At 36.7% G+C, this 26,138-nt stretch overlaps 1 protein-coding gene across 1 annotated transcript in view; it reads right to left on the minus strand.

The window, feature by feature from the left end:
* Positions 1-3,663: 3,663 nt before the first annotated feature.
* Positions 3,664-26,138, minus strand: part of LOC139735873 (tyrosine-protein phosphatase non-receptor type 11-like) — a 59,634-nt gene continuing 37,159 nt past the window's right edge. Inside the window, exons 5-15 of the mRNA XM_071646622.1 lie at positions 25,265-25,381; positions 23,507-23,623; positions 22,356-22,452; positions 18,886-18,953; positions 17,906-18,109; positions 17,045-17,176; positions 16,480-16,634; positions 14,712-14,779; positions 13,979-14,130; positions 12,249-12,395; positions 3,664-11,029 (exon numbers count right to left, since the gene is read on the minus strand). Coding sequence (XP_071502723.1) covers positions 10,961-11,029; positions 12,249-12,395; positions 13,979-14,130; positions 14,712-14,779; positions 16,480-16,634; positions 17,045-17,176; positions 17,906-18,109; positions 18,886-18,953; positions 22,356-22,452; positions 23,507-23,623; positions 25,265-25,381 — 1,326 coding nt within the window. The 3' untranslated portion in view covers positions 3,664-10,960. The remainder of the gene's footprint in view (positions 11,030-12,248; positions 12,396-13,978; positions 14,131-14,711; positions 14,780-16,479; positions 16,635-17,044; positions 17,177-17,905; positions 18,110-18,885; positions 18,954-22,355; positions 22,453-23,506; positions 23,624-25,264; positions 25,382-26,138) is intronic.

The following is a 26,138-nucleotide window of genomic DNA, read 5'->3' on the forward strand; positions in this document are numbered from 1 at the left end:
TCAACTATTATATATGACAAGAGTCTGAGTCTGAGAAAGATGTTAGATCACTTTACATGTACATGTGACCATTGTATTCACATTTTCCTGCAGTTTCTCTATACCAGCCATTTTCAGTTACTTTGGCAGTTAAGGAATGCTCTTAATAGTCAACCAGCCTCTTTGATTAGGAATTGAATACTATGAAGCATACTTGCCTAATATCCATGGGGACCCAATAATGTACTGATTCATGATTTATTTTTCTTCTTCCATTCCATAGAAGGGTCAGAACTTGATGGCATGTTCACATGACAAGATGATGATGTGTCTCTATTTCCTCTTACTCTCCTGCTTTCTTTGTAGTTCATATCTGTAATGAATCTGAGTCTGATATGGCTGAAATTACACTATAAATATCATTGCAGGGAATTGTTTAACAGTATTATCACATTTCATCCTCGAAAGAGGAAACCAAGGCTGTGTTTCATGACTCCTTTGTCTTCGCTATCATTGTCCAAATGTTTAATTTCTCTGGTCAACAAGTGATCAACTGCGCTAATATCAGATTTGATGAATCTGTCAGTTAATGTAATTTCAGGGTTGTTTTTCCCTCATGCCAGAGGGTATCTGAGATATCAGCATGTATGCATGGCTGTATTCAACATGTGAGACAGGAAGTCTTTCAATTCATGCCATCTCCAAAGTGATACCGTCCAATGAGAATGACAAAGCCTTTAGACAGCTGGACACATGTACATATGAATGAAAGAGACTATTGAATATGCAGTTCAGTGTTGTTTATGTCTGAATATCTTTCTGCACGGTTTTGTACTTGTGTAGTGTGTGAATAAAATAAGTATTATGAATTTGTTTGGCTTGACGTGCTTTCTTCTTATATGTTATAGAGTCTAAGTAAAGTAACTGCAGATAAAGAAGAATTGACCCATTCAAGTAATGAGTTGCTAAGAGTGTTTGCAGTGAGAACAAGATAAAAGATTAACCAACAGATTTATAAGTTCTAATGTTATAATGGACTCTGAATATCAAAGCCAATAACATACTTGTGTGCATTATTCCTTACATAAGAGGACATTGCATAGGTTGAAACAGTGAGAAATTCCTGATATTTTAATGTCAGTTCTTAGGATGAAATCTGTTCTTCATATTAACTTAAAGTCCACATCTGTACAGCAACAAATTGCCTTGCCAACATGGCTTAGTGGTCCCAATGAGAGGAACATCATATTGCCTGGCATAGGTTGACAGATACTATAGTTCAACCATAATTTACACTCATTAAAGAAAAAAAAAAAGAATGAAACAAAGAAGCTTGGCAGATATTTTGATATACGCAGTCTTGTTTTTGTGCTCCTAAAGTCATTTTGTTGTCGGCAAAGTAACAGTTTGTGTGTGGTAGAACATACACTGTATATTTTACTGACTGAAATGTGAATAATGTCTGCTTTGATAACTACCTCTTGTGATTCTCCCAAAAGTGGATAATCAGACAAATCATACAATATGAGAAGAGAATGAACATATCAGCCATGAACAAATATTCTTCATCCACAAACTAATTGTCACACACACCTCTCCCAGGCAAACAGAAGACATTTTGTTGTCACAGTGGAACCAAAAGATATAACCCAAAGAAAGGCACAGCTTACAGTCACTGTTGTCCACTTGAAGTCCACTTCAGTCTGTCCCATGATGCTAGGAGTGCAGTGGTGTGTACTTTCTCTTTTCCTGTCTCAGTCCCAGGAAAAAGACACTATAGGCAGAAATTGCTAAATAAGGCTTTTTGTTTTTCAAGAGAGATTTGTGTATCAGAGAAGACAGGAACATTGTGATGCAAAATGAACTGTGCTGAAGACTTTTCAACATAAGATTGTTGTGCTTTATCATAATGGTGTGTCCTCTGAGATTATTTCACAGAAATCTTAGTGGTTTAAAAGAATAAGGACTATGTTGTACATATGTGAAGAACAATAGAATATTTTGGGAGAAGCATTAGGATTATTACTGGTATTCATTTACCATACATGGTAAATGAGTAATAATTACATGTGTCACAAATATCTGATTTATGAAACAGTGCAGGCGACTAGTACATGGATTTCAATGATAGATTTCCTATCTCACACATTCATTCATTCCTTGGTAGGCCCAAACCCTGGTAGTTGGGAACTACAAAATGCATAAAATAATGTGCAAGCAAATGGAACATCTGGGCTCTTTCTGTGGAACGTACCCTTTTACAGGTGAGTTCCATTATAGTGAGGTCAGATACAAGAATCCATGTTTAACAAGGTAAATCTTTATGGCCCAACTAACCTTTGTGTTAACCTTTGGAATTTCTAGTTTCATTAATTGCAAGATAGATTTCCCCCCCCCCCCCCCCCAAAAAAAAAAAAAAAAAAAAATGAGGAAAAACAGAAGAATTTGTGCTGATGTAAAGAGGATAAGTTTTGGTCCTTAACCAAACAGCAGGCAAAACCACGCACTGTGGCAAAACCAGCAAACTGCTGTTGAATAATTGCTCTTTGTACATGTCTTGCATCATCCCTGCATACTTGCAGTAAGTTACTACCCCCGTGACAAGCACCACATACATCATGTGCTCGGTATCATCTGAGCTCTAACTAGTTTAGTGGACAAGAGTAATGTGGGCCCATCAAATGCCTGGGAGATGTCACCGTTTGTAAAAGCATGAGGGACTTCGAACCACCCGCCCTTGGCACCGTTGTTAAAGGATAAGAATGGGGGTGCTTTTCATCTGTAGTCAGTATATTTTGCATTCATTGACAATTAAAACTTTGGTTGTATCATCAGAAAATCAGATGAGTGGCGCATTATTCCTGAGAATACTCCCAGTGTGATGCAGTATTCTTGGTGCTGTGCACATGACATTATCAAAAGAAAGACATTGATTTTTTCTTTAATCTGTATTCATTTAGAATTTATGCCTCACGATCCGTAACACTTTGAATAGCAGGTTATCTCCGTAATCTTGTTCGTTTTTGTTTTTTTAAATCAACCACATATTCCCATATTCCCACAGCTCTAGAAAACGGAACAACAAAGCATTATTGCTTTGTACTAAAAGCAGTGTTAAATGTATAAAGGCAAAGCAAAGCGCTGATACTGCTATGTATGGGGAGGTGGGGCTGAATCACCTCCCCCCCCCCCCCTCCGATCTTAGCTGTCAATCATGCAATTGCCGTAAAAATTGGCACATAGGTTACCTGTGGTGTAATCTACCAAACTATCCAAAAAAAAAAAAAACATTTTTTACACATTATATCAATAAAGATGCTGATAAATGCATGTGCAATCATGTTCTAAAATCATAAGCTCCTTCAATCATAATTGTTGGTGTATATTATTATTTGAAGCATACCTAACAATGCACTTGAAAAGAAATCTGGTATCAAAATTACTGTCTTATGTATTTAATATTAATTGCTTTATGAACTTATGAATATCCTTGTTTTTTACCTTTTGTTTCTATTTCTTTTTACAAAATTTGTCACAGAACCTATTGCAAGCATGATTATACTAAAATAAATTGATATCAGCAAATGAAAGTGAAAATAATCAGATCTTTTTGAATGAAGTGAGGAAACTCCATCTGCATTGACTTTGTATACAAAATGCAGCATTGTAACTGTATGCCTGATTTTTGTGAAAATCGTGTCGTAAGATGTGGGAGCTTTGAAAGTAAAAAGTAAGTGAGCAGCATGGTAAAAAAAAAAAATTGCATGGTGGAATGGTTGTGGAAAATGTTTCAGAGTTAATGCATAATCTTTTATCATTTCTGAATGAAGGAACATTCCAAGATCAACTTCACCAACTCTCCTAATATATGAGGCATCTATCCATTGTACAATAATTGTTCTAAAACAGCTCATTCCTTTTTGCTTCTCTTTTATTTCACTGTGCATGAATGTGTGGCTCCATTACCATGAAATAAAACACATGGAGAATAAGGATTTAATAAAACATCTTCCATTTAATAGGGTGCAAGCATGGTATCACATTCGACATATTTGATATCTAGCACACCTAGATCATTATAATGAAAACTTAACTATGGACATTAAATACGTCTATTTGACCATTTTAATCATTTTTATAGCTTTATACTCATTTTCTCTCCATAGTATGTCAAAATAACTTTGTGAAATATATTAACTATCCTTAACTGTGCACGGACATTTCATAAACAGAAGGTATTTTATAGCCTGCTTATTTTTATGCCATAAGGCTACATATTATTTTGCAACAGTTTGTATCTTTTCATGAAGTGGAAATTAAATAGTATACATTTGCTATCACATCAAAAAACACAATGTATACAATGTGATAAAACATGACAGTTACACTATAGACATCTGCATCATTTCAGTACACCAATTCCAAAACAGGTACCAGAAATCCTATTCTTAACCAATATATTTCATGTGGTCCAGGACTCGACATATATCTTATAAAAATATAACCTTTGCTAACACAAATGATCAACAATCATTGCATCACACATACTTCATGTTGTGCATAATCCTGACAATACAAACAATAACAATAACACACACAATGGCAATACTTGATGACTTGCAAATTCATACTTTACCTAGGGAGGTTTGACATCAATCCTATCACTGTATAAAGCACCAACAAGCCGTAGATGGATACATTACGCAACATTTGGTGAACCTACTATTGAGAAAATGTAACCCCTTTGGTACATCTTTATCTATTCTGCGCATTTCAGGAGCCTAAAACTTGTATTTCTGTCTTGGTAGCTGTCTTGCTTTCCTTGGGTTCCTGTCCGAGTTTTCATTGTATTCTTGAGTTGGATATTGACTGTGTACAAGCAGATACATCATTTGTAGAAAAATATGAAACATTCAGGTTTCCCGTTTGGATCTGTCTTATATGAAAAGTATAAACCAATCGAATGGATTGGAGATAAATCAGTCACCATCCCATCATCATCTTGGATGACAAAAAAAAATCATATGTGTGTAAACACAATGACAGACGGTAATATTTACCTACAGGTGCAACGTGGAGCAACTGCACTTTAACAGTCGTGTAATCAAAGAAGATGTGTTTCAAACCCTCTGCATAGTTTTAGTTACACGTTGATTCCACATGAAGCATTTGAATTTCATTCTAAACAGACGACAATAAATCAATCACTACTTTCTTGATCCAAGGGAATAGCAACATTAAAGTAACATTATACAAGCTTGCAAAAGGCCAAAAAAAAAAGTCTAAAATAACAAAATTGCTGAATGTACACAATATGTGAGACAGGAACATGTGACTACTTTCGCATGAATAATGACATTATGCATTAGTTCATCAAACTTTGGTGTTAACTGAAACAAGTTTCTTCCCTAGTTGCACACATTTAAAATGGTTCTTTTATATTTTTTTTCTGAAAGTGAGAGTAAAGGAAGGTTATTCATTTCAATTCAACAATTCTTCTCAAACTGAACCAGGGCTTTCAACACTGTAACGGAATGCCATGTGGAAAAGTGAGATGACATGGTAAATTCATGCTATGATTTGAGAGTTACTCTCATGAAAGTTTACAGTACATTCCAAATTTGATGTTTTACAGATACTGGCACTATGGTTCTGATATATAATAAACTATCAGCCTACATTCAATTCTGCCAAAGTTTATGAGCCTTTCAAAAGAAAATCAAAATTACATCCTCAGTTAACTGTACATGTTGGTCTACATATTTGCTATATCTCAGGCACTACATTGACTATATTTACTTGACTGGTTAATGTCACGTACTCTAGGCCATGTAATGCACTACTTTTCTTTTGGGAATGAGAAGCATTCTATGATCCTAAATGGCAGATGGGACAGTCAGTCAGTGGTACATACAGGTTTATTTTCTTTATCTCAGTCAAATAAGAAAATGTACAAAAATACCTCACAAAATTTTGTACAAAAATTTACAAACATCCATCATAGCAAGACAAGAGAGCATTCAGCAAACACACAGCTACCAAGCAGAGGAAAAGAGGTGTACTCTTTGTACACTGCACTGAGTACTTTCTCAAGACACTATCTCTGCAGTCAACTGAATGACACACAATATCTGAATATTGATGTGGAAGGACAAAGTATGTTGCACATGGAGAAGAATAAAATAAAACATATTCATCTAATGTTCTAAGATTACCTAGAAGACAATCCTACAACCTAGACGTACAATGACATTTTTAATGATAGATAAACTGTCAAGGAAACTTATACCTATTGAATCTAATCATATTTTCTCATAGTTTAACATACACATACATGTTTATCTGTGCCATGTTCACTATTATAACATGAGCAAATGCAAGCATATATGAGAATATTACATTCCAGCAGTCTTTTTCACCAGTACTAAGATAGTTAAACATCACTATTGGTTTTGTTTACTTGCAAAGAAGCACTTATTTGGGAACTTCAACTCAAAGCTGAAGCATATATTTTTTTTCTGTTGTTCTCCATGGACAAAATGAATATGTTTCTTTTCACATTAAAATAAAAACTGAGGAACAAAGTTTCATATTTTTTATTACACTATAATAAAGCACTGTAGAGTTTGGGCTGTGACATCACATTGTTGTGATCTGTACATACATTATATTTCCACTTACTGACTCCCTTAGAGCAGGCAGGAAAATATTTCAAGTACAGTTTTACCTTTCTATTTGCTTGTTTGCTTTTTAATTTTACAAAATGTAGAATCTCATTCCACATGAGACATGGCTTCAGTGATATCAGCATGTACATGTCCATGGTGTACATACAACATTGACCTCATTTACTTGCCTGTATTATTGGGATGAATGTACCAAAATGCAAGGATCAGAACTTCGTGGTTTCTTCACTTTACAGGCTTGTACAGAACCAAATATACTGGAGGAGAGTCCTCATTTGATATAAAAACTTCATCTTGCAAATGTGAATGCACACATTTTGTGCTTTAAGTGCTCTTCTAATAATGGACTTTGAGTGAGCTAGACTGCAAGGAGTTATAAAAACCCACAGCATGAAATGTGTGAATTTGTTGGTAACATTGTGTGACATGCACAGACATTCATGGATAAAAGAGAGCTAAACAAATCAGAGGTGGTCAGCAAAATATTTGATGAATGACTTCCCTGGCAATTAGATAGTCAACGATTTCTTCCTTCATGCACTTCCTATAAAATAACAAAATCATGTTACTGGTTGAGGCATGAAGAGCAGATTGTGTAGCAAAAGGACATCAAGTGTGCATTGGCAAGAAGGATAGTACACTTACACTGTAATCAGGATACAGAAGGAAGAATGAAAGCTTTCTATCTGAGATTTAAAACCCTTCATTGACAACAAGTCCATTCCGTCACTTCATCTTTACAATCAGAAACAAAAATGAAAAGAAAATAATGGCAACACAACACAAACAACACTGACAAAACAAAGATTCATACATAGGGTGAGCAAACAAATCTGTATATATACATTAGGGTAAGCAATGCAAGTCTTGGGTGGAAATACAGAAAATAAAATAAGCAATACTGAGAAGACATTTAAAAAAGAAACTGCAGACGGTAACAGCACGGAAGGTCAAATTGATGTACAACATATCTCTGCATTACAACTCACATACAAAAATTAAATGTAGATTGCACAGTACTTACAAATTAACTCGTAGATAGGCAAAAGAATGTGTAATTTTGAATGACTACAAAGTTGGCGCACATGGAACAAAAAAAAAAAAGCAATGCACATTTGATATATAGCTCTTGGTTAACTTAAATAACAAATTTTGAAATATCAAAGAAAATCAGAGATCCCTCCCTTCCTAAACCCTACAAGGAATTTGTTGGGTCTCAAATTGGAAATTACATGGCATACAGTAACATTGTCCATATACCAATTCAAGCAATATCAAGAAATATACAAACAAAAATCTTTCATATAATAATGCCAAATATCCAAATGATATTAGTTATGTTTGCCGTCAAGCTCTAACTGTAATAATGTGGCAATGTAGGCAAAGGTGAAAGTTTGCATCTCTCATTTGCATAAGTGAGGATTGATACTGTCTAGACCAACAATCCACAAGGAAAGACATGCCGTTCACAACAGAGAGACGTCCATTGGAGACTCCCAGTATAAATCTAGGAATTCATTTCATATGGTGGACTGGACTATTGAGGCAACTAAAGGGGGCCTGGTTTGACAACTAATCTGAGTCACCTCTGCAGCTCTAAGAGATATCAGGGGGGCATTTCATTAAGCAGTTTGGTCAAATATTTTTCTGACAAACTGTTACAAGCTACTGATATCCTTGCATCTGATTGGCTGAGAGCAAATTTGTCCGACAAAATGCGTCACGAAATGCCCCCCTCAGGTGAAGGGGTAATCTCAATGCCTCTTTCTTTGTACACACAGCTATCAGCTTACAGCTTTACCGAGCAGCTTTGGGGAGGGAGTTGCGAAACCATTCACTCTGTGCTTTCCATGAAAAATCCAGTTGTCCTGATCGGATGATTAGGGAGCTTTAGATTTTCACGATGGGGACATTCAGAGGAAGAAAACTGTTCTGAGCATGCGCAAGATTGCTTATCAAAAGTGATCTATTTATAGCTTGCATCATCTGAGTTTTCAGCAGCCTTCTGGGCTATTTTTACGTCTGCTCAATTCACGACGCAGAGAGCTACTTGATGCACTGATCATATGGGGGCGTCATTTCATTTTTTATAGGCTGCGTTCTCGTGTAATCTAAAGCTACTTTTCAGCATGACGATCAAGATAGTTGTATGCTAGACATGAGAGCAGCGAATGCATACATGTCAGTAGTCTATCTGTCACACATGGAAGAAAAAGTCAGTTCTACAGTGTTACAACATCCTTCATGGCAAGTATGATTCCTACGCACAAGTCTCATTCTCTAGTGTTGATATTACAGCAAACATTTCGGTCAAACCATTCCTTTTTTTTTAGAATCTGTAAATAGTTCTAGCAAGTTATTATTCTGAGTCTCTTAAGAATGAGTTGCTTTTTTTCTTTTAACATTCACAGAGAATGTAGCATACAAATAACTAAACACAAACAAAACACAATCCCCATATTACAGTACAAAAATCCATCCAGACTTACAAATAACATGTAATTCTTCTTTTTTTAAAGCAATTGAACATCCTTTAACATATTGGGAGAAAGATGTTGTCCCTATGATAATATTAAGTGTGTATAAAGATACATGCTGAGCAAAGAGCACAGTGGTATTTATTTAAATGAGCAAATCAGTGATTTAGAGTAAATAATTCTGGTATGTGTGGAAAGCAATGACAAATTGAGGACATACATCGATCCACAGCACGAAGGCGGCTGGTCTGTCATGTTACAGTCTACGGCAATTGAAGACTTCTCACATGGAGAATAGTCAATGATCCTTCCATAGGTATGCAAACAGTAGGTCTTGTATGTTAACTCTCCTCACCTGTACAACACTGGATTACCATTAGTCTACAGCAGTACTTGTATTGAACCAGCTATAACTACCTATGAAAAATGTTCTCATATCTTTGGTCAAGATGAGAATGTTAATGTGGAATTCTCACATTTAGTGTCAATCAAATGTGGTATGTTTACAGGATTCATCCATCTTGAATTTCTTTGCCTTGTCTTGCCTCATCTTGTCATACTTTCCTAATGAGTGATATTAACATCCTCAGATGACATATTTTCATTCACTCGTGCAGTGTTAGAAATGCTCCTTCAAGTAGGTGAAGCAATGATTCATACCCTTGCAGAACATGCCTAATGTGTAGTAGCATCTGTTTTATGTACATTTTTTTTTTACAAACTGTCTCAATTTTTCATTTGATGTACCTAAGACAGACAATATGCAGAAAATATACCGGGTAAACAACATCCGCAATAGCATTATCCGATCTTTTACAATACAATATAAGCTTGTTATAGGAAATCATAAAAGAGAACATTATTTAAGCACCAGTATCACCATGCTCAGAAGAGCAATACTATCATATTCTACACAACTTTTCTGTCTGTTGCAGCACAGCTGGTAGAAAAAAAAAAGAGCAATTATGATTGATACTGACATCAAATTCAGACCAAAGGTATTAAGGAGCTGCATACATGTTGCTCCTGTGTCCATACTAAAATTAATCCAAACTGGCTTTGTGTACAGACAGACACACTGATGGAGCAGTTTGTAGAGAGAACACAGAGGAACCATTGACAAGTATGGAAGGCATTGTCTTAACTTATTCTCTCCACAGCAAATTTGATAAGGAATAACTCATATTATAATGTGAAACCCTCAAGTTCCACAGTGAATTAGCTAGCATTTAATATGCAATGCTCTTTGCGTTTACACTACCATCTCAACTGTAGGATTATTATTGTTAATATTATGTTCTCTCTACCCACTCTTCATGAAGGTTAGCCGTAGCTGATATCTAATATCTGGCATCTTGTATACAAAGGTACATCACATACGGAGCACTGTTCACAGATACATGTATGACATACTCAACAGTACGTAGAAAATCTGTGCTGTCCATTGCAAACTGAGTCTGAATATTCCTTACAATAAATCTCATAGTCCTCTTCTGTCACTAGCTGGCCCAAGAAACTTTTGACAGGTGATCTAACCACACATGGCACTGGAAAGTCACCACAGGAAAAAAGGTCAACATCGTCCAATTTGCTGCATACATGCACAGCTGACACATTTCACTACAACAAAGGAAACCGGCAAGTACATGTCTGCTAATCTAGCGATGGCTATCAAGTCTTCACCTTCTGTCAAATTCTTTTATTGAGTTTTTGTTGATGTCAGATATAAATAGCATCAATCACTCAAGTGTCACTTCTTCATGACCCTTTGTTGTTTGGAGCAAAGTGTGGAGCAGGACACATTTGCTCATCCACAGATTATTTGATGTTGCTAGACTTGGGAACTGGAGGTTGAGTTGGACGTCCTCTTTGAGGAATGGGTGACGACTGTGTGTGACAAACAGAGAAATGAAGCAAAGTATGTATTAAGGATCTTGCAATAATCTGGCAGAACTCCACTGACAGATTTATCACAGTTCAACACAGACAAAAATTATTGTAATACATGCTCCTTCATCATTTTAGAAATCTTTATATCTGAAGTAAAGCTGAGGGTTTACAGGCAGTATAGTCACTTGGGCTGCAGAAGAGCTGTACAAGATTGGCTTTGCATACACATAAAGCTAAAATATAGTTCTCAGAAGGGCTCAAAATTCACCAACTTGAATTTCCTTGCAATTTATCGGAAAGCTCTACCAAGAAACTTGTCTGGTTGACGCAATTCACCCGGAAAATGAAGGGCTGCAGATTTTTAGTTTTTGTAGTATTTCTAGTTCAGAAGTGTGAAATAATAAAAGTCTGTACATTGACTTTTATTCCAGATATGCTCTCTCTGTTCAGTGGTAGTGGGTGTGTAGAATGCTGCAAGTACGGTTAAGATTGAATTGAATTGGGTATTGCATCACATGCAGAACAAGCTGCATGCAATTTACTCTCCCGCCCGATGGATACCGCTACGGCCCGATATATTGTAATCAATGTAATCAAATGTAAAACATCACATAGCAAACACAATCAGGTAAGCTCTGAGGCTGAGTAGTTACATCGAACATTTCGGTTGATATTTCGCATTTTCATCATCACCCATTGGTAATCCTGTTATCGTGGTGTTCTTTCACACATTTCTTATACATAAATGTATATATTAGAGCAAATATCAACAGTTCTGCAGGCACACTAGAACTGTTTTCACTTTAACACACATATACCCTTTTTGGTACTCAACTAGCAGTACTGGGTCTCTTTACTGTTCCCCTGTGGATTTACTCCATGGCACATTTCTTTCAAATTATACTTCTCCTATTTGATGAGATCAGTGGTTCTGTTGACTAGGCCAATCTACTGCATCATTCATTTGCCTTTTGGTATGGAAGAAGAACCGCCCCTTATTCCATACCTGGGGAATACAAACCCCTACCAGATGTTAACTTTATCAGCCATGCAGACTTTTTTTACAGAGTAACTTTTATCCCCTCTCTCTGACAACACATGACTTGACATTGCTTCTTGATACAGGTACAAATCATCAATGATGCAACAATTCTTATACTTTTCATGAACTGAGCACGTGTTGGTACAAAACCCAGTTAGTTTGAATCTCTCTAACCTTAATGAGTGGTCCCACATTCTGGTAGAGATTCTTGTCATCTGCAGTCATGGCTGATGACTGCATGGGAGATCCTGGAGCATGATGCTGTATCTCATAATGAGCCTTGCGAGTGTTGATGTACTCACGCCCTGTCTTCAGTGTGTTCTGTGTGTGACAGAGCATAAGACACTTACAATAGTCAAACACAAATACACTTTGGTATTTCAGTCTTGTGTTCCCCAAAATATAAATGATTCAAAGACATAGACCGAGGAATACATAGATTGACAATGTAGTGGGGAATTCATGATTTAGATGCATTTCATTGCCAGTATTAAAGAAATGCCTAAAATGTCAAGGGGACAATTTGTAGTTCTCTTAATAATAATAATAATAATAACAACAATGATAACAAAAACATTTATATAGCGCATTTTCCATAAACGTACATGTTCAAATGCGCTTTACCTTGGATTATTAGTATTAATGAAACAAGTGAGTTTTTAGATGTTTTTTGAAGATGATGAGAGATTGCTGGTTTTGGAGAGTTTTGGGTAGTTGATTCCAAAGTTTGGGAGCAGCAGAGGAAAATGCTTTATCACCAAGTGTGGCCAGCATCTTGGAAGTTGGATGATTCAGTGTCATACCTTGTGAGGAGTGGAGGGTGTACCGGGATATTGTTTAAATATCAACAACACTGCTATTGTGATGGGAAATGAAGAGGTGGAAAAAGGTGCTGAATGGCAGCATTGTCCTCCACTTGCTAGTTTCATTTAATTCAGCAGTCATTTATTCATAGTTTGGACCCTGCTTTAGTTGGGATAATGTGGAACGAGCTACAGACTGCGACAGCCCTGAACGCATAGCGTTTGCTACATACAAAACAAAACAAAAAAAAGTGAAGATGTCACATAATTCATTTTTTTCTTCTTCTTTCTTCTTCTTTCTTCTTTCTTCTCCTAACCTTAAGACTAAAAGCGCCATGAGCATCTTTTGATGGACTGTTGCGCTATAAAAGTATACACTATTATTATTATTATTATTATTATTATTATACATTTTGTGGATATAAAAAGTTGTCCTAGTATGGTAAACGCCTGTGCCTGAATGACCTCTTCCTCCATTTTCTTCCATTATTTGATCCATTCTTTCTTCTTTTCTTTTTTTTTTTTAATTGTCAATGCAACTACTTTTAAAGAACAATGCAAGTTGTCTCTTGACTTGATGACAATAACTTCCTGCAAGGAACACAAGCTTGTAGTCTGTGCACATTAAGCTGTGCTCTTATTTGTCCCTTTCCAGAATGGTTGTGTCAACTTTACGAAAATAATTTCTAACAAGTCTCTTATCAGGAAAGCATGATAATTAAAAACATATCAGATTAGCTTGGAAGTGAATTATAAGCATTCCTGTTTTATCAACTATTCACAAATGACACATATGAACACAATAGACACTAGAGGACCTTCAACTGAATATGTAGCTGTACAATACTGTATGCTGACTGGTTTGAATTCCTCCCTCATTAGATATCATCCAAAAGGCTTTATTTCGCTGAGTGATCAGGAGATGCATGAATCAACGAAAATGGCAGGCAAAATCTCTCATTTTGTTGAATTTGGACACGGTTGGCATCTTCACACTAAGATATTCATAATCACCATTTCAATAAAGGTATAACTTACAATATCTATTCCCATTGGTGCATAAGATGAGACCTTTACAGAGGTCTAGAGATGAGTACCAACCTGCTCTGCTGCCACTCTTTGGGACAGTGTCTCTATGTAGTGCTGGACTGCTCTGTACACAAACTTATACTGAGCCTCTGTCTGCACCAGTCCAGACCGCTGCTGCCTCACAAGTCGTATTGTGTTATAAATGTCAATCTCACAGTCAAGTCCTGAGGGCAAAGGAACACATTGTCACATAGGAAGTGAAAATCAAATGTGTCACACATTCACGAGTCTATCAATGAAAGTTTTCAGCATTATTTGGTTTTAATGCTATTCAGTTCAACAGTAGTGAAGAGTATGGAAATACTGTATGTTTGAAAACCTGTTTCTCTGTGTTGAAGGATTTTTTTTTTTTTTTGGTGAACATTTTCACGGATCTTTTGTGCATTCACACACGTAAAATATTGATTGTTACCATCTTCGGGCAAGAGGGCAAATCGTTCATGCCTGGTGAATGTTTACAGGCCTCCTATGATCCCAGACTTTATCTGTGTTTAGCCATGAAAGAATTACCTTAATGATTCCTCACTCTGACTCTCAGAAATGTCAATGCATTTACTGCACACAATATGATGTGAGATATTTGCATGTATGCCTTCGGTTAATGAACCCTGACTATGTATATGATGAACAGATATAACATTCAGTTACATTAACAAAGGCATTTATTAGAATCTGAAAAAGTCATAAAGGCATCAACTATGTCTCATAAAAGCAAATACTAATAATACATGTTTAAATCACTCACCATGCTGCTTGATCAGGTTGAGAATGATATCGATGACTATGAATGTGCCTGTTCTTCCAATACCAGCACTGATGGATACAGAACAAAAATGATGCAATTTAGCAAACTTTAGATTACTTGACCAATCCTTGACAAGAATGTTAATACCATTTGAACCAAGAAGAGCATTTTGCCAGGATAAAAAGTGTAACATTATCATTGCACACATTTCTCAACAACAAATGATAGCAACTGGTATCAGGTAGGTAAAAAGAATTTAAACTATTCAACATTTTAAATGTCAGCCACCACTCTGTACTGTGGAAACTGCATCCTATAAAAAAAAAAGAAATAATGGAAATATTACTTTTATCCCCGATACTTGAATACATCTGACTCTCTTTTCATGACAGCATCATACTCTGTATTTGTCCACTGACATGAAATAGACTCATTGCTAACATAAACTTAACTACAAAAGAGACTACCCTGTAAGCTGTGAAAAGAAAATCCTTGTTATGTGTACTCTGACCTTTGTTGAAGGCTTTCATGGATGTAACACACAATCACTGATGTAACGAAATAGGTCACCTATACCGCAATGGCTGCCTGAATTTCCAGGGTATATCTTGAAAATGTATATTTTTTAATGGAATTTATATACCAGTAACTCCCATCATGAGTAGACACTAACATCCATAGGTTGGACTGCAGAGTATTTAATGGCATATCTTCAATTCTAGTGCATGCTAACTGCAATAAATTATTTTCTGTAATTTTCCTCCTTTTCAACAACAAATCCTACTACACCAATGCTAGATCTCCATGGCACTGAGACTTGGGCATTTTCAAGGTAATGGGACCCCCCAACGTTACATTTGGTGTTTCGGACATATCCACAGTGCTTTACATTCTAAATGAAATACAATGGCTTTAAGTGATTCCTGAATAATATTTTTTTCTTTAAATGAGTCACTTATATATTTTTTTATTTCTGCAAATTGAAGATGAAAATTTCATGTGAACGTATGTAACAGGTGGACAGACATTGGTGTACTAATGTATGACGGTCAAATTAAGTATCTTCCATGGAAAATGATCCTTTCTTTACTAAATGAACTGATATGGATGATAAGAGATAACATCATCCAAAGAAATCAAATTACCTGTGCATTAAGGTACATTTCTAGAGTTTAGGCTGAACGTATGTAACATGGACGGACAAAAATGAAACGTCCACGTCTGTCCACATGTTACATACGTTCGTTTTTTCTACAAGTGTACTATAGTGCACAGTTAATCTAAATTTTGGGGGTGATATTGTATCTTCTTATCCATATCAGTTGTTTTAGTAAAGAAAAGCTCATTTACCATAGAAGGTATTTAATTTGACTGTCATGCATTAGTACACAAATGTCTGTCCACCTGTTACATACGTTCACTATTTTTATGTTTTTTTAAATAAATTTTTATAGATAGCCTGCTTGGAGCAAAATCTGGACAAAGTTATCTCTCCTAGGTGAGCTTTATACAGTGCTAAAGTGTTTGGTGGGTTATTCACATTGGAAACATAAGATTACCTAGTGTCTTTGAAATGGACCCCATTACTGTGAAAATGCCCACTTACAAAGTGATATAAAAAGGAACATTATCAATGTCATAGTAGCAACAAAGCAACCTTGCTACAATGGGACAAACTTCTATTGGTATGTCTTAGATGGCCAAACAAACTACCAATCAAAGTGGAGAATTCATTCTTCCATAGAAGCCATGCAAACAGCACTCTCACCTGCAATGGACAATGATTGGGCCAGCCTCAGGGAATGATTCTTGTTTTTTGTTGACATCTTGGAGGAAGTTGAGGACTCTGCTGGGATCGACAGGCACTCCGTGGTCAGGCCAACTCTTGAAGTGGAACTGGAACATTGGCCTGACCTCATTGGGCTACAAGAAACAGCATCAAATTGTATAATAGTAGAAAGCCTCACTTCATGTTCATACAGTGTGATAACACTGATGTCAGCAGGAATCTTCTTTTTGCCAGTGATAAAGATCTCATCATCCTTAAACTGACTTGTGATCCGGTTTAAGACCTAAAATCTCCCATCTGCTGAAAATACAGGATAACTACCACAATCATTCCAATTGGATACTATGCATCAGTTTCTCTATCACGTGCAAGGTCCTAACTCCTTCAAGTTAGGGTGAACAAGAAAACTCCAATATTTGATAGAGAGATTTCTACTACATCCATCACAGTTTGATGATAAAAAACGAGAATTTTACCATCACTACATTTCAAATCTTCTTTGTGTATACTCACAGTATTTTGTAAGAAATGCAAAGCTACTCACGAATTGCTCATGAACCATGGCAAATTCTCGGAGGTCGTAGTCTGCCATGCTGTGCTCCGTAATGTGTGTCAGGGTAATAACTCCTGCCTCTTTCTTCTGGCCGGCATCTGGCCAGTAACGCACACATTTGTTCTGCAGAGTATGCAAATTGAGTTCCACACTTTTACTGAGATACTGTAGATAGCTTTAGCTTTCACACAAATCAATATTAACAACAAAATCTACTACATTTTAAAATATTACGAAAAAGAAAAAAATGGCTTGCAGAAAGATTGTCTTAAAGTTTGCTTTCTCAGCTTAACTCAAGCCCTACACAGTTTATCAGGCCATCTTGGTGAAACTGACCACATATCAAATCATGCTATGATATTTTCTGTCATGCCAAGGTTGCTGTGTCCATCGAATACCCTCAAAGACAATTCTGAACGGGTGATAAGCTTTTCACACATATCAAAGACATTGGTAAAATCAAATCCTAAGCAAATCCTTTTTATTTATTTTTATCTATTTATTTTTTTTAGTATGACAGTACATGTCACAATCCCGACTTCAGACCAAATCATCCTTCCTTATTCTCTCATTCACTTCTTGTGGAAGTTTTGAGCATGTGCACTTCATATATATGTGTGCTCATGTGTCCATAAACCACCACATAGCCTGCTCGATATGTATTGTAATCATACCTGTGTTAAAAGCTTAAGCTGGCAAGCAGGGGGATGAACTAAAGTCTTACTTGGCTAAATCAAACTGCATAACAAGAAAACAAGAAATACTTATATGATTATCTTGACAAATTATTCATAAATTAATCCAGAAAACAACTAATAAATCACAAGACCTGCCAACCTGACCGTGACTCACCTTTCCTCTCTCCACTTCCTTGGTTGTCATGACAATAACCCGTGAGTTTTCTTGCCAGGCCATACGCCAGAACTCTGGGACAGTGTCCTTGAGACAGCCCTGGGTGGCGATGTAGCGTTTCTGGTGCTCCCAGCTCATGTCAATGCGTTCCACATTCTCCCCAGCCTGCTGCATCTCAATGCTGTGTTTCCACGCTTTGGGGAGCTGGAATTTGTGGCAAAAAGTAGGTCTTCTCATTAGGTTTATTTCATAAATGTACTCTTAGAGAGATTTCATATACTGGTCAGGGAAAGTGAAGAAGTGTGATACAGTCAAATGACTCATTTTTCTGAGACAGACATTTCCTATTAAAGTTTAAACAGTTACACATGTATGTCATTTGCCCTGACAACAAAGTCCACATTTACTCCTCTTTTTACATCTACAGTGGATGCTGTGACACAAAACTTTTCACTGAGCAGGTGGCCCTCATAAAAACAAAATAATGATGTTGTCCTTGGCATGCCGATGAGATACTTTGATGCTTTGTGTATTAAAATGACTAACATCATACTTGCACTGCAACAGTTAACAATGTAAAAACATGGTATTGAAATTGCTCACTCGCAAAAAGGCTTCAAATGCTCAAATGTCAGCGTACTAAGTAAGCATCATTATGGCAAAATTTATAAAATGGCTCGGGGGAAAAAATCATACAGCAAGTAAGTGATAATGATTACAAACATACAAGTAGAAGCTGCTGCATGTTAGGCTGCCATTTTGTTTCTTTTTTTTTCTCTACATTGTAAAAATGTATTGTAAAGATTGCCTACTTAAGATCTTTAACAAGATCCAATTAAGCAAACTATTTCACTGTCTTTGACTGAAGTTACTAGCAAACACATGCCACCACTGTCCTTTCAGGAACAACCCTTTGGGGTAAAAGCATAAACAGGGGGTAGAAGCATAAACAGGGCGTTGTTTGCTACAAGTGTACTCACGTCAATGTAATTTGCATTTATGTAGTCACCAGGAAGACCATCCTTGAGAATGACTCTTGAGTGATCAACTAGGAGAAAAAATAAACAAAACAATTAACACAGGTTTAGCCTCAGTCCCACAGACTCATTTCTGGTGTATCACTGCATGTACCCTAAACTAAAGATACCTAAACATCATCACTGACTGCCCTATTAGGACAAGACATAGAAGAGTGTTTGCTGCATGAAAGCCGACAAAAGAATTAGTCAGAACAAGAACCTGCTGGATAATATGGAGACTTGAGACATGACAGAAGACCAGCGACATCATTTGGATCATGTCAGTTGTCACTTCCTCTTCAAATATGACTCATTGCTGCTGAGAAGCTTGAAATAGAGGCATTGTATTCAATCTATGACAGTCATAGTAGTGCTGATGAAAGCTGCTAACTTCTCTCATGTGTCACCTGTTGTGATTAAATCCTGATAGATTTGGAAAGACACCGATTTCCCTTCATTTTCATTTCCAAATCCTCTACACTTTCAACATTCCACTGATTCTGGCGTGGGGAAATGCTTCTAAAAACCTTATCGATTCGTTATTTCTTGTACAAAAACGAGCTGTTAGAATTGTTAACCACACTGGATATTTATCCCACACGAACAAACTTTTCGTTAGTAATAAAATTTTGAAAATTCCTGAGTTATTTTATTACAACGTCGGCCTGTTTATGTTTCAATTTTCAACTGGCCAATTACCAGACGTATTTTCCCAAATGTTTACAAGAAATTATACAGTTCATGATTATCCAACTCGTCAACGTTACGCATATCACCTTCCACGTACCCGAACAATTTTCGCGAAAAAAACCATTATGTTCGCTGGACCCAAATATTGGAACGAACTCCCTATGGAACTTGTAAGTTGCACCACTGTAACCTCATTCAAACGAAAACTGAAGCAATATCTTCTTAGCAGCTACATTGTACGGCATGCATAGTGTATAGTTCTTGTTGCTCTTTACATGTTACCCCTTGTCTATCCCACCTTAGTCCGGCGGGATCCTAACCATGAACACTATTTTTGAACAGTCTGCCTGTTGCGCTGTTCATGCACCTATTGTTCCACTCGGTTATCGAAATTCTCGCGCGTGACAGCTGTCGGTTACTATGGTCACACGGAATGCTTGGTTTTAGGACCCATGCTGGAATGTTACTCCTGAGCTTTCGGTATTGTTTACATTCACGACAAATCTCATTATCCCACCTTCTACTTATGTATTTATGACATACAGTTACGCCATTTTCTATACTCTGCAACACACCCCTTGAATCTCTGCAGTTGTTGTTCACTGCTGCAACATGTGACCTTTCTGTTTTCTGTATTTTTATTTAGTGACATATATTTAATTGGATTTTTTGTTTTGTTTGTTTTAATCGGTTTCCCCAGATATAGTTGGTCTTAAAAAACATCCGTACTTTAAACTTCCCCTAATCTGATTACTCACAGGACCTGCGGCTGTACAAGCTAATGCTTTTACGCAGGCCCCATCATATTTTTTCGCATTATGACCACAGTTTAAATTCGCATGCATACAGACCTCGTGTTTATACCAAATCAAACTTCTGTACATTCTGATGAAGTCTCATCTAAATTATGTTTTGTATAATTTTCGTATTTATATACTTTATTGTGATATATGTGAGAAATATGAAAATAAAATTGAAATGAAATGAAATGAAATTTACAATTTCTCCCGCTGTACTAAAAATAAGTTAACACTACATCAGCTCAAACACACTTCATGAACAAAGAAATTTTAGATGATACATTTTTAGTCTTAGAAATTCAAACAGGAGAAACATCAAGCTTCATAAACATTACATCTATTATATCAGTCCAATAAAATTATTTGCATTTTTTCACATTTAGCCTTTGGGACTACATCATGGTTACATGGTGAAAGGTCATACTGACTAAGGTTATTACATTTAATGTAAATGTTCCCATTGCACTGTACACAAAATTTTTTCCCCTTTCTTTTAAAAAGATCCCATACCTGTGCCCTCTGTTATTTTGCATGTGCATTATGAAAATGGTTGCCATGACTACCATCCTCCATTGCATAGAGAAAAAATATAAATAAAGACAGCTGGTGCCATGACAACATGAAGTTTGTCACCCACCTGATTTTCCAAATGAATTTGATCTCCACCCAACTTCCTTGTGACACATTTTGATGGTGTGTCATTCACTTAATATTAACCGCCATGTCAAGGACCTATGAGCAATCGTTACATTTTACCTTCTAGAGTAGCAATACATTTCATAACCTCTGTAAGATCTCGAGATGGTGATGAATGGTATTTTAGCCTTCATGAATTGTGGCCAAGGGGCCCTATAGGGATACCATGTATCTTTTGAAAACTCTGAATGCCAAACCAAATGACATTTTGGTTCTCTAAAAGCCCTGCTTACATGCCAAAATCTGCTAATTATAATACAGTATAACTTATTTGTATAGCACACACATCTGTAAAAGAATGCATTTGTGGTGGGCAATTGCAGAAACATACAAATATGATATACAAATATGTGTGATCTATTAAAGTAATTGGTAAAAATAAAAGCACTGCTAATTTATTGCAAAATCATCCAGAATAGAACTAAATATAATTCAAAATATTTACAAAGTTTCTCGTTAAAAATGATTTTCATGTGGCGTGTTTAAGGAATGACTTGATAAGAAACGGGTTGGATACTTGCAACCAGTGGGGATCACACAAGACCAATGAGGTGAGTGCAGAATGAGAAACATGAGACATGAGACATGTCTGAGGTGTTCTAGGTATTCTGCAGTTTATGTACTTCACACAGGGTAGACCTGACAATGCTCCTTTGGGAGGGAAGAATGCATGCACTAGACTCTTTATTTCGCCCGCAGAGGTACGCGCAGAACACCAGTAGGAGACCCTTACCAGCAGCACCTCGCAGGCAACTCCAAGGCAGGTACTTCACAGTACCCGTAAGTCACTCGTAACAGAAAACGGATCGGTTTCAAAGCTCTCACGCAGGTCACATGGAATACACGCAAGTAGAAGGTAAGTAGCACGCGTCTAGCAGGTAAGACACAAGTGCGAAACTCGCAAACATTCTTGTCCCCCCGCAGAAAATTCTCCTGCGTGCTGGAAAATCCCTACTCGCAACAAGCCCGCATAGCTTGCCCGGAAAGGTGTGACATGGCCTTTAAATTTGGATTATGCACAATTTGCATTCCTAGTTTGTAAGATTATTCCTGCCAGATTTAAAAATCGTGGATCAAGAAATTTTGGAAGATAATATGGTTTAAACAAAAAGTTGCCATATATAGTACAAATTTCTGTGACTTGATATGACAAAGTACTGTGTGGTAAGAGGAAGCAGACAAATTATAATTTTAGACATCCATGTGATAGTTTAGATACCTCCCTTCTCCCATCTACACACTCACATGGAAGAATGTTCTTGTATCTGTTCTTGCTTTTGTTCTCTGGTTTGTCACCCTCTTTCCTTGGAAGCAGATGTTTGTTGTCTAAGAGTTGTAATGCCTGCAGGTGAGAGAGCAATACAATCACAGGAAAATGTTACGTGGTTAGGAAAACAATGATATAATATGCTGGTGAACAAATGCACTCCCAGTTTTGGGTTAGAACTGCACTGCCAGCGGCTATATATTATATGTAGATTACCACTTTTACAAGATGGCTTGCTCCCAAAATGAATAGTAAAGTCCCTATGTAAGTATTAAAGAAAAGTGCAATTTCACTAAAATACAAACCAAGAAAATACTTGAATAGCAAATGTCCTTTATCTACACAAATCAAAATACCAATATTGAGTCACAACATCAAGCCTATGAATCAGAATCAGAAGCATGTGTGTGTGTGTGTGTGTGTGTGTGTGTGTGTGTGTGGTAGTCATGCTATCCAATGACCAGGAATAGCACTAAAAGCAAACTATTCACGAACAGACATTTCATTTATTTATCTATATTATTTTATTTCTTGTACTTTGAACTTGTAGAGCCACAACTTACAGAAAATCAAGAGGGAAATATATACAGAATAAAAAGTCTAAAATGCTATAAAAACTTCTACTCTTTACATCAACATTAACTACACCTGCATTGACATCAGAGAATGTCAGCTTCAGAAATGAAATGAGACTTATTGTACATATCGATGGGTAAATACACAAGTTAAAAACAAGTTTAAAGTTGTCACTGTTTTGTTCTATTCAAATTATATTGAATTTAAGTCTGTTGGTAAGAAGTGCCCAAAAACAAAGCACAAAATGAACACATGATGTTGTTCACACCACACATTTAATTCACTTGTGTACACTATTAACTATATCCTATTATTATGCTGGTTTGACTTTTCATCACTGTAACAAGAACTAGAATGAAAATGTTAAATTGACACAAAATTGCTGTCAGGAGCTTAAAAACTTATGAAACAAATAATTATATCCTCATAGGCTGCACAGAGTTGTAATTTGTGTCATATTCACTGGTACACAAGCAGGGTTTGCATAGTGTATTTGAGGCATTTTACCCAGCTTCCTGAAAGCTACACGTTTGTACACCATGTGTTCTTGTACCTCAAATTCTTCCTCAAATCCTGCTTTCTTGGAGTTCTCTCGTGAGCTTGTTTCCTTCTCCAGCACTTCCACCCTGTTTCTGATTCCAGATGCTGAGATCCTTGTTGCATTGAAAGGCTGACAGAATACAATGAAGAGACTAAAAAATGTAGTTCGAGGAAAAATTGTTTGCACATTCCTTGTACTGGTTGTCAACAAAAGCAAATGAGCGTATCAAGTGCAAAATATCACGTGAGTACATTCTTTCTGCCAAAACTGCATTCATAAAGAGCATACATAAATGAAGGTGTGGCACACAAAAGAACATTTGAAAGGTGTGACATGAATGATTCAGGACTCTTCTCTTTACCTTTTGCAGGGCAATGCTATTAACCTAGTACATAAAGCCATCACATGCAAGCCAAGGTTTGCATGTTACAGCTTTTTGTATCCACAAAGACCTGACTAGACACACATTACAAGCCATCTACAGAACTTTAGCAATGTAGGCACAAATAGCTACTGTTGTCTAGGAAAAATCAAAACAATCTGTCATTTTGTGTATAAAGTGAAATTTCAATTTGCCCAAGATCTACTTTGCACACTTTTCTGTCAAACTACTTCTATACAAGTACGAAGTCTGTTGGAATTTCCTCCCATATCAAAAGCTGTGTTGTATAGAAATTTTAGAATTCAGGCTATTTTGGGGAATTAGGTCTTCATCAGAATTCATCTTTTTTCTAATTGAGAATTTGCTTTATTACACTTCATTCATGTACCAACTTTGGTGTCAGCAACCACAAGGCATCAGAAGTTGTTCGAACTACAAAGCTCCAGATGTTTACCATGACATTTCCATCCCATTCTAGAACTCCCCAAATTTGACCCATAAATTGTCCAGTCATATTCTTACTCGTTGTCTATCAACTCTGAATAGATAAGGTCAAATGTTTCTGAGTGACATCAAAAGCCCTATTTCAGATATTCACTTCATTTCGTACATCACAACTTTGATGTCTCAACATCTGATCCTTAACCCGTTGAGGACGAGTCCCGAGTACACTCGCGCAAGTGTCTATGGAAATGCGTGTTGTAGCAAAATCAGCCCGTCCTCAACGAGTTAAAAGTTAATATCACACTTACCCCTTTCATGCTGTGCCTTCTTCACTAATTGGCACATCTAATGGATTGCTGTCTTGTCAGTCAGTACATACATAAGGACTCTGAGCCATCAGGGAACAAAGATCTTAACCCGTTGAGGACGGTTTGATATCGCTACAACACGCATTCCCCATAGACGCTTGCCCGAGTATACTCGGGACTCGTCCTCAACGGGTTAAATAAATTGAATTGAATTGATTATGTAGTCCCCCTGACTGGTATTGTTGCTTCGTCACTCCTCAGAGTAATCTGGAGTTACTAACCCTAAGTGAGTTGTCAAACTTTGCATACATGTCAAGCCTTGACGGGATTAACCCCAAACTAATGAAAGAGCTTGGCCAGACAATGCATTGGCACATAAAGGGTTAACCTTTGCAAGTCCGATGTGAGCTGGACAAACAGAAAACACCAAGGTGACACTGTCACCCAGGCACTGGTGATAAACAAAATGAAAGTGTATGAGTGCAAAGCAAAAAAAACTTGTAACCTTCCTGTCACAGGATGCCTATCCATTACAAGTCAGCTAACCAATATCAAAGGACTACTGCCATGATAATTATACCCTCTAGTACAAAGACCATCCCAAGGACAGAATGAGAGTTAGGAATAAAAACCCACCACTTTGAGGTGCACCACGTAGCCGGTGGTCTCCACCATAGGGTTCTTCCGGTAGTGTTCCACAAGGTCAGTCAATGTCTCAAACTGTTCTCCTCCACCAACATCGTACTTTGCATCCTGGCACAAGGAGCAATCATCATTATTACTTTGATGTTAATCAATCAACAATATTTATGTTTATAACATTGCAACCACTGAATTCATTGTTTCACTCCATCTAAAAATTTGCTACCAATTGTAGATATCAACATACACTGCAAGAAATAGGTGCATTGGCAGTTTTCAAAGTATGTATCAGAAACGCATGAATGGAGGAGACTTGGACAAATGAGATAAGTTATCATTATATATTACAAAACTTCATGTTAATTCAAGGTTAAAAAAAGAAACCTGTACAAATGTCTTGCAAATGTAAATGAAAAACGAGCGCTTATTACTAATACTTGTCAATAGGAAGGTTAAACATGTCTGCACATTACTGAAAAATATTATCTCTTGGGAAAAATATAACTTCCGCAGGGGTGCTAAGTGTTTTATCATACACCTTAAACGGCAACATTTGTATGACCAATATGTACAACATATGCAGAGTATAATCATGGGAGGAAATGTCGATCAATGGTGCACTCAACTTGTCACATTCTAACAAACCCATTCATCATCATTCCAATGCCTATATTATACTTGGTAATTAATGGTTTGTATGCTTCTAAAAACCTAATCATCAATACATAGACAATGGCAGAATTGCAGCATCATTCCGGCTTTACTGTCATACAATTTTGTATGCATGTAGCTTCCTGTAAAGTAAAGTTGAGTGGTAACCCCATCAATCCCCACCCTCAAATAAATAAAAAAGTGTTAACAAAAATGA

This window comes from Diadema antillarum, unplaced genomic scaffold (assembly GCF_040938485.1).
Source record: "Diadema antillarum isolate AM-2024a unplaced genomic scaffold, OU_Dant_1.0 seq00000604_RagTag, whole genome shotgun sequence".
Lineage (NCBI taxonomy): Eukaryota > Metazoa > Echinodermata > Echinoidea > Diadematoida > Diadematidae > Diadema > Diadema antillarum.